The 14,761-nt window shown below is 46.7% G+C and overlaps 1 protein-coding gene across 5 annotated transcripts in view; it reads right to left on the reverse strand.

The window, feature by feature from the left end:
- mcf2la (mcf.2 cell line derived transforming sequence-like a) overlaps positions 1-14,761 on the reverse strand; it is a 225,589-nt gene that overhangs the window by 21,954 nt on the left and 188,874 nt on the right. For all 5 annotated transcript variants that reach the window (XM_059967763.1, XM_059967758.1, XM_059967760.1 and 2 more), the window contains exons 23-24: positions 5,750-5,842; positions 1,183-1,261 (exon numbers count right to left, since the gene is read on the reverse strand). In XM_059967763.1, coding sequence (XP_059823746.1) covers positions 1,183-1,261; positions 5,750-5,842 — 172 coding nt within the window. The remainder of the gene's footprint in view (positions 1-1,182; positions 1,262-5,749; positions 5,843-14,761) is intronic.

A 14,761-nucleotide genomic window follows, 5' to 3' on the forward strand; every position in this document is an offset into this window, starting at 1 on the left:
ATTCCCAATTCCCTCTGTTCTACCACACTCCTCCGTGCCCTACCATTCAATGTGTAAGTCCAACCATGGTTTGTCCTCCCAAAGTGCAACACCTCATATTTGCCTGCGTTCAATTCCATCTGCCATTTTTCCAGCTGGTCCAGAGCCCACTGCAAGCTCTGATGGTCTCCTCGTTGTCTGCAACAACCCCAATCTTGATGTCATCCACAAATTTGCTGATCTGGTTAACCACATTATAATCCAAGTCATTGATGTGGATGAAAACACCAGACTCGGCACCAGTCCCTGTAGTACATCACTAGTCACAGGCCTCCAGTCAAAACAATAAAAAAAAACACTGGTTGTCCTCTCTATCTATACCCATTATCATCTTGTGTACCTCTATCAAGTCACCTTTAATCCTCCTTTGCTTCAAAGAAAAAAGCTCCAACTCACTCAAACTTTCATCGGAAAATGTGTCCTCTAATCCAGGCAGCTTCTTCGTAAATCTCCTCTGCACCCTCTCTAAAGTTTCCATGTCCTCCTATAATGAGGTGACCAGAACTGATCACAATACTCCAAGCATGGACGAACCAGAGTTTTATGGGGCTGCAACATTGCCTCACAGCTCTTGAGTCCAATCTCCCTACTAACGAAGGCCAACACACCGTATGCCTCTGTAAGAATTTCTTGTAAAAGAAAAGAGTGGTCAATAAAATGACAAATAATTTAACCAAACAACAGAAAATTGTGGAACATCTGAGCCCACTTAATATAAGTTCTATCAAGTCACACTCTTTTTGCATGCTTTTTCTGCAGTCGTTCCCCTTAACTTCCACAATAGTCCTAACTAGATGAATGAGATCTGTCCTGTTGACTTTCAACTCCAACTACTGATACTGCACCCATGCCCATACCATTGCAAAGGGACAACTTGATTTCCTATCCAGTGTTGTAGGTAAGGAAAAGCTGCAGCACTTCAAGATCAGTAGTCAATCTCAGGAAAGGTACCTGCCCATCTGAGAAGACTGTTACAGGATCATCGAGATTCCAAATGTTCTTCATTTTTCAAGTCAGAAAACAGATGCATTCAAATAGACCTTCTCAATGCTCTATTTTTAGAGGAATAAACCCGCAAACTTCTGGCATGGGATGATATATATATCATTAACTAGCTCATGGTTTTCCATGCATGGTCTTTACCTCTACGAGCTTCTAGCTGGCTTGTTAGGACTTTTCTTATTTCATTCACCCATATGTTTTTAGCTTCTTGGGTTGATGCCTAAAGAGAGATGAAGAAGCACATTCTTATTTCTAACAGATGGGTACTCTATTCCACCAAACACAGCCTTCTTGTTGACCATGGCACTATACTTTGAAATGCACAGTAATTAGTTAAGTTCTTTCAATGTGCCAAGTGATTAATAACACTGATGCTAAGGTGACAGTTAGTAATTTGAATTTTACCTCAATCAGGTTTATTATCACTGGCATGCAATGTGAAATTTGTTAATTTAGCAGCAGTTCAATGCAATACATAATCTAGCAGAGAAAAAAGATAATAAATATTTTTTTAAAAATAGTAAATAAGTAAATAATTTACTGTATACATATATTGAATAGATTTAAAGAAGTGCAAGAACAGAAATACTGTATATTTTTAAAAAGTGAGGTAACTATATAACAATTACAGCACAGAAACAGGCCATCTCAGCCCTTCTAATCCATGCCAAATGCTTACTCTCACCTAGTCCCACTGACCCACACTCAGCCTATACCCCTCCATTCCTTTCCTGTCCATATATCTATCCAATTTTGCTTTAAATGACAATACCGAACCTGCCTCTACCACTTCTACTGGAAGCTCGTTCGAGGCAGTGTCCAAAGATTCACTGTCCATTTAGGAATTGGATGGCAGAGGGGAAGAAGCTGTTCCTGAATCACTGAGTGTGTGTCTTCAGGCTTCTGTACCTCCTACCTAATGGTAACAGTGAGAAAAGTGCATGCCCTGGGTACTGGAGGTCCTTGATAATGAAAACAACCTTTCTAAAACACCGTGTATCAGAAAGATAGTTTAGTAGGCAGAGGGGGTGGTGTAGCCCTGTGAATAAGAAATAATAAATCATTAGTAAAGGATGATATAGGATTGGAAAATGTAGAGTCTCTATGATCAAGGTAAGAAATGGTAAGGGTAAAATAACCCTAGTGGCAGTTGTATATAGGCCTCCAAGCAACAGCCGGGATGTGGATTACAAATGACAGCAGGAGACAGAAAAGGCATGTCAGAAAGACAATGTCATGATAATTGTTGGGGGCTTTAACATGAAAGTGGATTGGGAAAACCAGGCCGTTACTGGACCTTGAGAGAGAATTTGTAGAATGTCTAAGGGATGGCTTTTTAGAACAGCTTGTTGTTAAGCCCACTAGGGGTTTGTCTGCACTGGACTAGGTGTTGTGCAATGATCCGGAGTTGATAAGAGAGCTTAAGGTCAAGGAACTCTTAGGGAACAGTGACCAGGATATGATTGAGTTCATTTTGAAACTTGAGAAGGAGAAATCTAAATTCCAGTGTGTCGGTATTTCAGTGGAATAAAGGAAATTGCAATAGTATGAGAGGGGAACTGGCCAATGTTGACAATAGACAATAGGTGCAGAAGTAGACCATTCAGCCCTTCGAGCCTGCACCGCCATTCTAAGATCGTGGCTGATCATCTGCTATCAATACCCGGTTCCTGCCTTGTCCCCATATCCCTTGATTCCCCTATCCATAAGATAAGAGAATTGGCCTCCACTACCTTCCGAGGCAGTGCATTCCAGACCCCCACAACTCTCTGGGAGAAGAATTTTTTCCTTAACTCTGTCCTAAATGACCTACCCCTTATTCTCAAACCATGCCCTCGGGTACTGGACTCTCCCAGCATCTGGAACATATTTCCTACCTCTATCTTGTCCAATCCCTTAATAATCTTATATGTTGCAATCAGATCCCCTCTCAACCTCCTTAATTCCAGCGTGTACAAGCCCAGTCTCTCTAACCTCTCTGCATAAGACAGTCCAGACATCCCAGGAATTAACCTTGTGAATCTACGCTGCACTTCCTCTACTGGAATCTACTTGACTGGAAAGAGACACTAGCAGGAAGGATAGCAGAGCAGCAATGGCTGGAGTTTCTGCCAAAAATGAGGGAAGTGCAAGACATACATATTCCAAATAACAAGACATTTTCGAATGGAAGAAGGACACTACCGTGGCTGACAAGTGAAGTCAGAGACAAAGTAAAAGCAAAAGAGAGGGCATACAAGGAAGGCAAAGCTAGTGGGAATATAGAGGATTGGGAAGCTTTTAAAAACTTGTAGAAGAAAAGTAAGAAGGTAATTCGGAAGGAAAAGATGAATTATGAAAGGAAGCTGGCAACTACTATTAATCAAAGATACTGAAAGCTTATGTATAGAAAGTGTGAAAGAGTTCAGGGTAGATATAGGACCAGTAGAAAATGATACTGGAGATATTGTAATGAGAGATGCAGAGATGGCAGGGGAACTGAATGTGTGTTTTGCATCAGTCTTCACAGTGGAAGACATCTGCAGTATACCAGACATTCAAGAGTGTCAGGGAAATGAAGTTTGTTCAGTGAAAATTACAACTGAGAAGGTGCTCAGGAAGCTTAATGGTCTGAGGGTGGATAAATCTCCTGGGCCTGATGGAATGCACCCTCGGGTTCTGAAGATAGTAGATGGACAGATTGCGGAGACATTAACAATGATTTTTCAAGAACTGATAGATTCTGGCAATGTACCGGATGATTGGAAAATTGCAAATGTTACTCTGCTATTTAAGAAGGGTGGGAGGCAGCAGAAAGGAAACTATAGACCTGTTAGCCTGACATCAGTGGTTGGGAAGTTGCTGGAATCGATTATTAGGGATGAGATTGCACAATACCTGGAGGCACATGACAAGATAGGCCAAAACCAGCATGGTTTCCTGAAAGGAAAATCCTGCCTGGCTAATCTACTGCAATTTTTTGAGGAAATTACAAGCAGGGTAGACAAAGTAGATGTGGTGTACTTGGATTTTCAGAAGGCCTTTGACAAGGTGCCCCACATGAGGCTGCTTAGCAAGATAAGAGCCAATGGAATTACAGGGGAACTACTAGCATGAGTGGAGCATTGGCTGATCGGCAGAAGACAGTGGGAATAAAAGGATCCTATTCTGGCTGGCTGCTGGTTAGCCGTGGAGTTGCACAGGGGTAGGTGTTGGGAACGCAGCCTTTTATGATGTATGTCAATGATCTGGACTATGGGATTAATGGATTTGTGGCTAAATTTGCCAATAATCAAAAGATGGGTGGAGGAGCGGGTAGTGTTGAGGAAACCAAGAGCCTACAGGGAGACTTAGTTAGTTTAGGGGAATGGGTAAAGAAGTGGCAAATGAAATACAATGTTGGAAAGTGTATGGTCATGCACTTTGGTGGAAGAAATAAACGGGCAGACTATTATTTAGATGGACAGAGAATTCAAAATGCAGAGATGCAAAGGGACTTGGGAGTCCTTGTGCAGGATACCCTAAAGGTTAACCTCCAGGTTGAGTTGGTGGTGAATGTTGGTATTCATTTGTAGAAGTATAGAATATAAGAACAGGGACGTGATGTTGAGGCTCTATAATGCACTTGTGAGACCACACTTGTGTGTAGTTTTGGGTTCCTTATTTTAGAAAGGATATACTGACATTGGAGAAGGTTCAGAAAAGAATCACGAGAATGGTTCCAGGAATGAAAGGGTTACCGTATGAGCAATGTCTGGCAGCTCTTGGGCTGTATTCTCTGGAGTTCAGGAGAATGAGGGGGGATCTCATAGAAACATTCTGAATGTTAATTGGCCTTAACAGATTAGATATGGCAAAGTCATTTCCCATGGTAGGGGAGTCCAGAAAAAGAGGGCACGACTTTAGCATTGAAGGACATCCATTTAGAACAGAGATGCAGAGAACTTACTTTAGTCAAAGGGTGATAAATCTGTGCAATTTATTGCCACAAGCGGCTGTGGAGGCCAAGTCATTGGGTTCATTTAAGGCAGAGATAGATAGGTTCTTGATTAGCCAGGGCATCAAAGGGTATGGGGAGAAGGCAGGAGAGTGGGGATGACTGGAAGAATTGTATCAGCCCATGATTGAATGGCGGAGCAGACTCAATGGGCCGAATGGCCTACTCCTGTTCCTATATCTTATTGTCTTATGACTGAGGCCAGTACTTACTGGAGTTTCGTAGAATGGGGAGGATTTTATTTAAACCAATCAAATATTGACAGGCCTAGGCAGGTTGGATGTGGAGAGGATGTTTCCGATAAAGGGTGAGTCCTGGACCAGAGGCACAGCTCTGTGGTGCATCTATGGAATTTATTGCCACAGACAGTTGTGGAGGTCAAGTCATTGAGTATATTTAAAGCATAGGTTGATAGGTTCTTGGTTAGTCAGGATGACAAAGGTTACAAGGAGAATGCAGGAGAAAGGGGTTTAGGGGGAGGGATGATAAATCAGCCATGATGGAATGGTGGAGCAGACTCGATGGGCCAAGTGGCCTGATTCTGCTGCTATGTTTTGTGGTGTAAGATCCCCTTCTATGGAAGTGCGAGGTGAATTATATTTTCATCTGTTCTTTAAGCTATGAAGCGTCTCCTGAGTGGCATCCGTGCAGGCTGTTCTGTGTTAAAGGGCTGCAGTGAGCTTAATTTAAATGGATAATTCACTAGATAATTATGTTCTGGTGCACACTTACCTGCACTATATAAACCTCTTCCCTTGCATTGTACCATATTTCAAACTTTTTGTTATCCCCCTTAACGTTCTCAGTGATACCCACAGTGGACATCTGTAAAATGGAAAACCGGCTGTAAGAACATACAAAGGATAGATTACGCACGCAAAGTGCTCTGCACTAGCCTGACCCATCCAGTGAGTCCAAGTAGCCAATGTCCAAGATATCCTACCATCCTAATTTTGCAAATAAGATAGCGGGATATTGTGATACTGGCCTCATTAGCAAGTATTTCCAAGTTGACATACACAACTCTTTCTATTCAATGATATTATCAGAACAGCGCAGGCTATTCTGTACACTCACTGCTAATTGTGTAAAGTTGTTTGGTCTGTTGCCTTCACTCTCCCAAGTGTGAGGCTATATTTATGGTAATTACTTTTTGACATATCCTAGCTAAAATGAAATTCACTAGAATGATGTACTCTTTTCCAGAGGTGCCAGACATGTTTAGGATGTTTCAGAGCAGATGCAGAGTATTCTCGTGGGAGGGTGAGCAGCCAAAGGTAGTGGGGTACATTGGCACTTGTGACACAGAAAATTGATCTTCTCCCAAGATCCTAGGGAGTTAGAAAGAGACTAAAAACAGGACCTTGAGAATAGCAGCCTCTGGATTACCCCTGGTATGACGTCAGGACGAGAATAGAAAAATGGAATAGAAGAATGTGTGGCTGGGGAAATAGTGCAGAGGCAGGGTTTCAGGTTCTTAGATCTTTGGAATCTTTCCTGGGGTGGGGAGGGGTGTTGATCGGTACATGAGATGAATTGCACCTCAACTGGAGGGAAAACGATATACTTGCCAGAAAACTTGCTGAAGCTGCTCAGGAAAGTTTAAACTAGTTTGGCAGGAGATGCGAATCAGAGCACTAGGTCAGGAAGTGGAAGGATTGAGAGGAGGTAGGTGTCATAACAATGGGATGTATAGGTTGAGGTGTGTGTACATCAGTGCTAAGTGTATAATGGGTAAATATGTTGAACTTAGTGCATGGATCAGTACTTTGAACTGTGATATTGTGGCCATTACAGAGACTTTATTGGAAGGATAGGAAAGGATGCTTAATATTCCAAGGTTTCAATGTTTTAGAAAAGATGGAAGGAGATGTAATGCCCACGCGATTGGCTGGTGTATGTCTAGGGGAAAATTCGTCCACCTGCCAAACTGTGCCCCTTGTATACGTGGATGCTGTGAAATGCACACTGGTATAAACTCTCACACACACACACAATCAAACCACACACCATATACGTTTACAGAATACACTTTATAAATCTTACTGGAACTAACTGATTAATAGCGATACAATAGATATGAAAGAAAAGGCGCCAAAACTTATCAGGGTTCAGTCCATTAGTGCACAATCGTTGGAGCTCAATCATCGAAGTTTTCGGTTCACTATTCGATCTTCTCTGATCCCCACGACCCGCCGCCTGGGACCAACCTCAGTGGTCGACCAGAGCGCATCCAGCACCGTCTGCCTTCCTCACGATCTCCCCTCCAACTCCACAAAAACCCACAAAACCGCAGCTCATAGACCCACAAGAAAGAATAACAGCTATCCCAATTGGTTAACAAATTAATACAATTCTTGTTATCAGTAATTATAACCAAACAAGCTGCGAGAGAAAGCACTCTCTCACCAGTTACCGCAACAAAGAAGCATTCTTACTTTTAACTTAACAAAGAAGCCATTTTGATTAACAAATGATTTTTTGATTGACCTCCGTACCTCCTCTGCTGACCCTTCCGGCTCAGACACCACGGGGAACACCCCCGGTCTACCTGTCGGACCCTCACCCTCACTGGGATCCCTCTTCACCTGAGGGCCCTCTGTCTCGTGTTCGGGTTCCACCCTCTCTCCCCCCAATGCTGGCTGTATCTCAGTCTGCCCCTCAACACCCTCCCTCCTCTCACCTAACTCAGCGGGGGAAGGGCCAGGAGCCTCTACTTCCGGTACTGGGGAATTAGCAAACGGAAACAGGTGCCACACATCTGAACCATTGTCTTCCGAAGTAGTATCCTTTTCTGGGGCGAGGACCAGTCCTGTCACTTCCGCAGCGGGCTCTTCCCTCGCCCCATGCCCTCGCAGAGTCCTCGTACTAGGCGTAACTTCCCACTCGGACTCTTGATCCACCTGCACTTCTTGACCCAGGAGCAACAGGTGGTTCCGATGGAATACTTTGACAGGCCTCTTCCCATCCTTGGGCCTCACCTGGTAAACAGGTAGATTCACCATCTGGTTCTCTATCACATAGGGGGTGACTGCCCAGCAATCCGCCAACTTGTGCTTACCGGGGAGTCCTAAATTCCGTATAAGGACACGGTCTCCTGGCAATAGTTGAGCGAACTTCACTTTCCGATCATACCTCCTCTTATTCCTCTGATTCTGCTTGGTGGCCGCTGCCTCAGCCAACTCGTACGCCCTTTTCAACTCTCCCCTCATATCAGACACATATTTCAGGTATGGCTTCGAAGGTATTTCACCTGCCTCAGTCCCAAAGCACAAGTCAATGGGCAACCTCGCTTCCCACCCAAACATCAGATAATAAGGCGTCATTGTGAGTGCAATTGTAACAGTGAACCAAACCCCGATGTGCTGACCCCACTTAACTTTCTGACCAATCTCCAGAGTCCCGAGTATGTCCAACAGTGTCCAGTTAAACCTCTCGGGCTGAGGATCACCCTGTGGGAGATAGGGGGTGGTCCTGGATTTCTCAACTCCAAGCATACCCAGTAATTCATGGATAAACTGGCTCTCGAAGTCCCGCCCTTGATCACTATGGATCCACCTGGGAACGCCATAATGAACAATGTACTCCTCCCATAACACCTTCACCACTGTAGTGGCTTTCTGGTCCTTAGTGGGAAACGCCTAAGTGTAGTATAGTGATATCACTACATATCAAGTGTAGTGATCCATGATGACTAAGACATTCACAGTGTTGTTGGTGTCAGGCTCAATAGACAGGAAATCCATACACACCACGTCCAGGGGTCCCGCACTCTGCAAGTACGACAAAGGAGCAGCCGGCGCAGGCAGGGTCTTCCTCCTGATGCAACGACTGCACTTCCTACAATATTCTTCAATCTCCCCCTCATCCGGGGACAGTAAAACCGGTCCTTGAGTAATCCACAGGTCTTTTCCACCCTCAAGTGCCCGGAATCATCATGCAGTGCCTGGAGCACAGTCTTCCGATATTTCTCAGGCACGACCAGCTGCCAACGCCGGGGTTGGTCCAGAGGCACCGTGACTCGGTACAAGACTTGGTTCTTCAACTTTAACCGAGGCCATTCCTTCAATAACAGAGGTACGGTCGGGTGTTTTAGCTTCTCCGCCCACGCCCCATCCCCATGCTCCACCGCCCTCCACACAGTGCCAATGCCCGGGTCATCTTGCCGAGCAGCTGCCACTTCCCCCGGACTTAGTTCCGGCAACTGTTTAGTCTTCAGTGCAGTCAGGTCACAGTAACTCGGGGGTAGGGCATCATCAGAAGCCCCCAGTGGGTCCACAGCTCACTCTGGTCTCCCTTTTTCCTTGGCCTTCGTGGTGGTAGCAAACTGACACATGGTTTTCACCCCAGGGGCAGGAATGCTCTCCCATTCCTCGTCTGTCTCCTGTTCCCCCGGCTCCTGACGTGACAAAGCATCCGCATCGACATTCTTGCTTCCCGGCAGATACTTCAGGCTGAAAACATATACCGACAAAGCTGTCAACCATCGATGGCCTACGGCATCCAAAGTCAGGATATAAGTGAGAGGATTGTTATCCGTTCTCACCTCAAACTTGGCCCCACATAGATAGTCACTCAACTTGTCCACCACCACCCACTTCAGCGCCAGGAACTCCAACTTGTGAGTGGGATAGTTTCTCTCAGATGACGACAAGCTTCGGCTGACAAACGCCACTGGCCTCAATGCGTTGCCCTGTTCCTGGTGCAGGACAGCCCCGAGACCCTCTCGGCTGGCATCCGTGTGCAGCACATACGGCTTCTGGGGATCGGCAAAAGCCAACACCGGGGCCTGGGTCAGCGCCCTCTTCAGAGATTGGAACGCTTCCTCACATTGATCATCCCATCTTGATCCAAAAGTTCCAGTACCCTCCTGCTTCTTGCTCTCGGTCCCCCTTCCTTTTCTTCCCCAAAGGTGGATAGCCACACAATAGCTGGTTTAATGGGTGACTCATTTTAGCGTATCCTTTCACAAATCGCCGGTAATACCCACAGAACCCCAAAAATGAGTGTAGGGCGCTCACCTTCTGGGGTCTCGGCTAGGTGGTCACAGCGTCTATCTTAGTATCCACTCCTTCTCGTGAAATTATGTGGCCAATATAGCTGACCGACAGCTTACAGAACTGGCATTTGTCCAGGGAAAGTTCCAACCCTTCCTCTTTAAGCTGGCTTAACACCTTCAGCAGCCACTCCTCATGTTCCGCCAAAGTAGATCCAAACATTATCAGATCATCCAGATACACCAGCACTTTGAGCAGGTTCATATCCCCACAGCCCTCTCCATGAGCCTCTGGAAGGTGTCTGGGGCCCCCGATATGCCTTGGAGCATTCATTTGAACTGAAAGAATCCCAGTGGGCAGATAAAGGCCATCTTCTCTTTATCAGCCTCACTCATCGGGATCTGGTAATATCCACTCCTCAAGTCCAACACACTAAGCCACTTCGCTCCGCTCAGACAAGCCAGTGCGTCTTCGACCCTCGGGACGGTATACTGGTCAGGGACAGTTCGCCAATTCAAAGTCCTATAGTCCACACACATGCCTACCCTTCCATTCTTCTTCCTGGCCACTACTATTGGAGACGCATAGGGACTTCGGGACTCTGTGATGATTCCAGTTTCCTTCAACTTACACAAGTACTGCCGCACGTCTTCCACATCTGCAGGGGCCAGTCGCCGTGACCTCTCTCTGAACTGGGTGTCCTCAGTCACTCGGATGGTGTGGCGAGTGCTCTTGGAGCAGCCCACATCAACCTCGCCAAGGGAAAAAACATCTTCCAGCATCAACATCTTCTCCAGCAGCCTGCATTTCCACTCCACCAGCCTGCATTTCCACTCCAGCAGCCTGCGTTTCCACTCCACCAGCCTGCATTTCCACTCCACCAGCCTGCGTTTCCACTCCACCAGCCTGCATTTCCACTCCACCAGCCTGCATTTCCACTCCAGCAGCACAGGAGAGTTCCCAAAGTTAAAGGCCTCAGCGGTCAGCTTTCCTCTGTTTTCCAGTCCTTCCCCCTTAGTGAACCTCACCGGTGCGCTAGACATAACCGTCACCGGGAACAAATGTGCCAATGGCATCCTTCTCTTACAGGTGATTTCTCTCCCCGTAGTGTTCCTGACACTTACGGCCATCCGCCTCACATGTACCACCGCTGGCCTCTGCACTTCGGGCCTCACCAGCACCCCTGCCGGAAATCGTGTCTCCCCCTCGAGATCGTCCGGGGCGTCTACTAACAGGGCTTCGCCCACCGGCACTCCAGGGAATCTAAGGGTTCCCATCACTAGTGCTACCTCCCCTGGCCGTATCACTTTAGGCCTTGCCTGTGTTCACCACACCATCCCTCATTTGCCCTCAGGATCCAGCCCTTGGGGAGGTCACCCACTTCTTCGAACACCGCTCAAAACACTAGGTGTACCCAGAGGGTCTCCAGAAAGTTCTCCCCCGCCTTCTCCTTACAGACTCCCAGAAGCCATCGTACAAGAGGCGAGTTAGTCCCCACCAAAAGGGCAGCGCCATCTCTTTCCACTGGGTCCAGGCAAACCAACACCAACGTCTCAAGAGCTTCAGACACTCCCACATCGCCCCCGAGAATTTCAATCTCACTGATAGGTACCCATCATACCGATAATCGCCCTCACTTACAGCCCAAATCTCCAGTGCATTAAATGGGGTTACTGGCAAGTGCTTTAGATATTTGTTGTAGAATGACTGGTACAATAAGGTAACCTGCGATCCTGTGTCGAGGATGGCTTTTGCGTAAGCTCCCTCTATCCGTAGGCACACGCTGGAACGGGGTCCCACCAGCCCAGCCGGAATAAAGGCTTGGGCTTTCGGTGGTCCCCTGGCTGATTTCTGGGAACGTGTTCCTCCAGAGACTTCGGTTCGTTCCCTCACTGAGTCTCTACTAAGTTTCCCGACACCTCTCCCTTCTTAGTCACCCGGGGGCTTGCCCTCCACAGGTCGCCTTGTCTCTCACAATCCCTCTGAAAGTGTCCCTCTTTCCCACAGCCTGTAGCACACGCCCGCCACTCCCAGCCCACTGCACTGGTCATCCCCCAAAGAGGGTACTCTCCCTGTCCATCCCCTCAAACAGAGACCCCTTGGGTTTCTTGGTCCTCAACCCAGCCACCACTTCCTGTACCGCTGAGAATTGTCCCCGGTGGCCTGAGCCCCTTTTTCGGCCCAACACGCTCTCTTCCTCCCACACCTCTCTAATCAGCTGCCTAAGTGATGAGGGGGGCTCTTTTTATAGGACTGCCAGAGACTCCAAGCCACCTTGTCCTCCTCCAGGGAAACACTAAATATCTGACTCATCCTCACCCTCGCCACTTCATCCGCTTTCACTACCCCCCATCCCTGGTGCCGCAACCCATTAAGCATTTTCTCCAGCCGAAATATGTATTCTGAGAGCTTTTCCCCCTACCCTGCTCCATGTGATGAAACTCCCAGGGAGCCCCTGACATTCTAAATGCTCCCTCCAAAGCTTCTAAAGATTCCATCAGTGAAGCTGAGGACTGTTCAGCATTCAACTCCCAGATGACTCCGGCTGCCCCACCCCTCAAACTTCCCATCAATCGCTGTCTCTTTTCCTCATCTGAGCCTGGCCACGCCTCTAACAACAGGGACGTGTTTTTGATCCAGGTATCATAGTCAACCTCCCCTTCCGGGGTAAGCGTGGCTCCTGAGAAAACCCCCAGCTTTGGCCATGGCCTCGGCCCCTCACCCCAGGGAGTTAAGGGCAGCTGCCAGCTCAGAGGACTCCCTTCTAGCTGGGGTGTAGGGCCTAGCCAAGCCTTCCTACTCTGACCCCCCCACCCCATTGGTTACTGGCACCTCCCCTGAGGCTCCTCCTCTGGTGTCTCTTTATCTTCGTCCTCCGGGAGGATGTGGAGGCCCCACGGCCCTGCCTCCCCTGGGACGCAGACCGTCACTGGCAGTTCCAACGTCATGACATCAGCACTCGTATGAACCAGCACCCAGCTAGACTTCACTTCTTTACTGCACCTTCAGCTACCAGTTCTACCTGCCCCATATCTTTGACCGAACTCAATCCCCACACTAATGCACCTTCCGAAATGCCAAAATCCACCCCGCTTAACACACATGCATAATTCACCAGTACATCCTCTAAATCACAGCAGTTTACAATCTTATCCCAATTCAGCTCCGCACTACTGAAAGTGGTGATTTACATAGCTTACCGCTAATTCAATCCCGGATGAGCCCCCACAAATGTAACGCGCACACAATTGGCTGGTGTATGTCTAGGGGAAAATTCATCCAGCCGCCAAACCGTGCCTCCCGTATACATGGATGCTGTGAAATGCACACTGGTACAAACTCAAACACACACACACACACAATCAAACCACACACCATGTACATTTACAGAATACACTTTATAAATCTTACTAGAACTAACTGATTAATAGCGATACAATAGATATGAAAGAAAAGAAAGGAAAGAAAGGGCACCAAAACTTATCAGGGTTCAGTCCATTAATGCACAATCGTTGGAGCTCAATGATTGAAGTCTTTGGTCCACTATTCGATCTTCTCCGACCTCCATGATCCACTGCCTGGGACCAACCTTGGTGGTCGACCAGAGTGCATCCAGCACCATCCACCTTCCTCACAATCTCCCCTCCAAATGTCCAAAAGCCCAATGCAACAACAGCTTACAGACCCACAAGAAAGAATATCCCAATTGGTTAACAAATGAATACAATTCTTGTTATCAGTAATCATAACCCAAACAAGCTGCAAGAGAAAGCACTCTCTCACCAGTTACCATAACAAAGAAGCATTCTTACTTTTAACTTAACAAAGAAGCCATTGTGATTAACATAGGCAGTAACATAAAGAAGAAACCCCTTACAGAGATAACATGCAGAATGAGAAGTTATCTAATTAATGAGGAACAATATCATAGCTGTATTCAGAGAGGACATAAAGGAGGGCTCATCTACAGAGTCTATATGGGTAGAACTCAAAAATAAGAAAAGTGCAATCACTCTGATGGCATTATACCACAGTTCCACCAGTAGTTAATAGGACTTTGAGAAACAGATCTGCAAGCAGATCAAAGAAAAGTGTAAAAACTATAGCATTGTTATCATGTATGACTTTAACTTTCCTAATAATAAACTGGGACCTTCTCAGTGCAAGAAGTTTAGTCAGGGTCAAGTTTGTCAGGAGGGTTTCCTAAATCAATATGTAGATAGTCCAACAAGAGGATGGGCCATACTCAACCTGGTGTTGGGTAATGAGCTTGGCCAGGTGACTGCCTTGCGGTGGGAGAACAGTTACGGAACAGTGATCACAACTCCTTAAGTTTTAAGATAGCCACAGATAAGGATAGGTAGGAACCCTATGAAAGAGTATTAAATTAGAGCAGGAGAAGTTAGAAGAGTTTTAGACAGAAACTAGGGAGTTAATTGGTAATGGCTGTTTTTGGGCAAGTGTTTAAAGACCAGAGTATGTTTAAAGCACAGAGTATGGGACAGGTACAGTATGCCCCACCAGCCGGTGGTGTAGAGGCATCTGCACTGGACTTAGAGGCGAGTAGTTCAGTGTTTGAATCCGGCCTGCTCCTTGCACTCTTTCCATCCATCCTGGGTTGAGCGTTGAACTAGCAACTCAGCCTCATAAAAGCCAGACGAATGCTAAAGAAACGGAAAGGTTGCTGCTGATGTGCCACAATGTGTGGCAAGGAACAACAACAGTATGTTCCACTAAGAAGGAAGGG

This window comes from Hypanus sabinus, chromosome 4 (assembly GCF_030144855.1).
Source record: "Hypanus sabinus isolate sHypSab1 chromosome 4, sHypSab1.hap1, whole genome shotgun sequence".
NCBI lineage: Eukaryota > Metazoa > Chordata > Chondrichthyes > Myliobatiformes > Dasyatidae > Hypanus > Hypanus sabinus.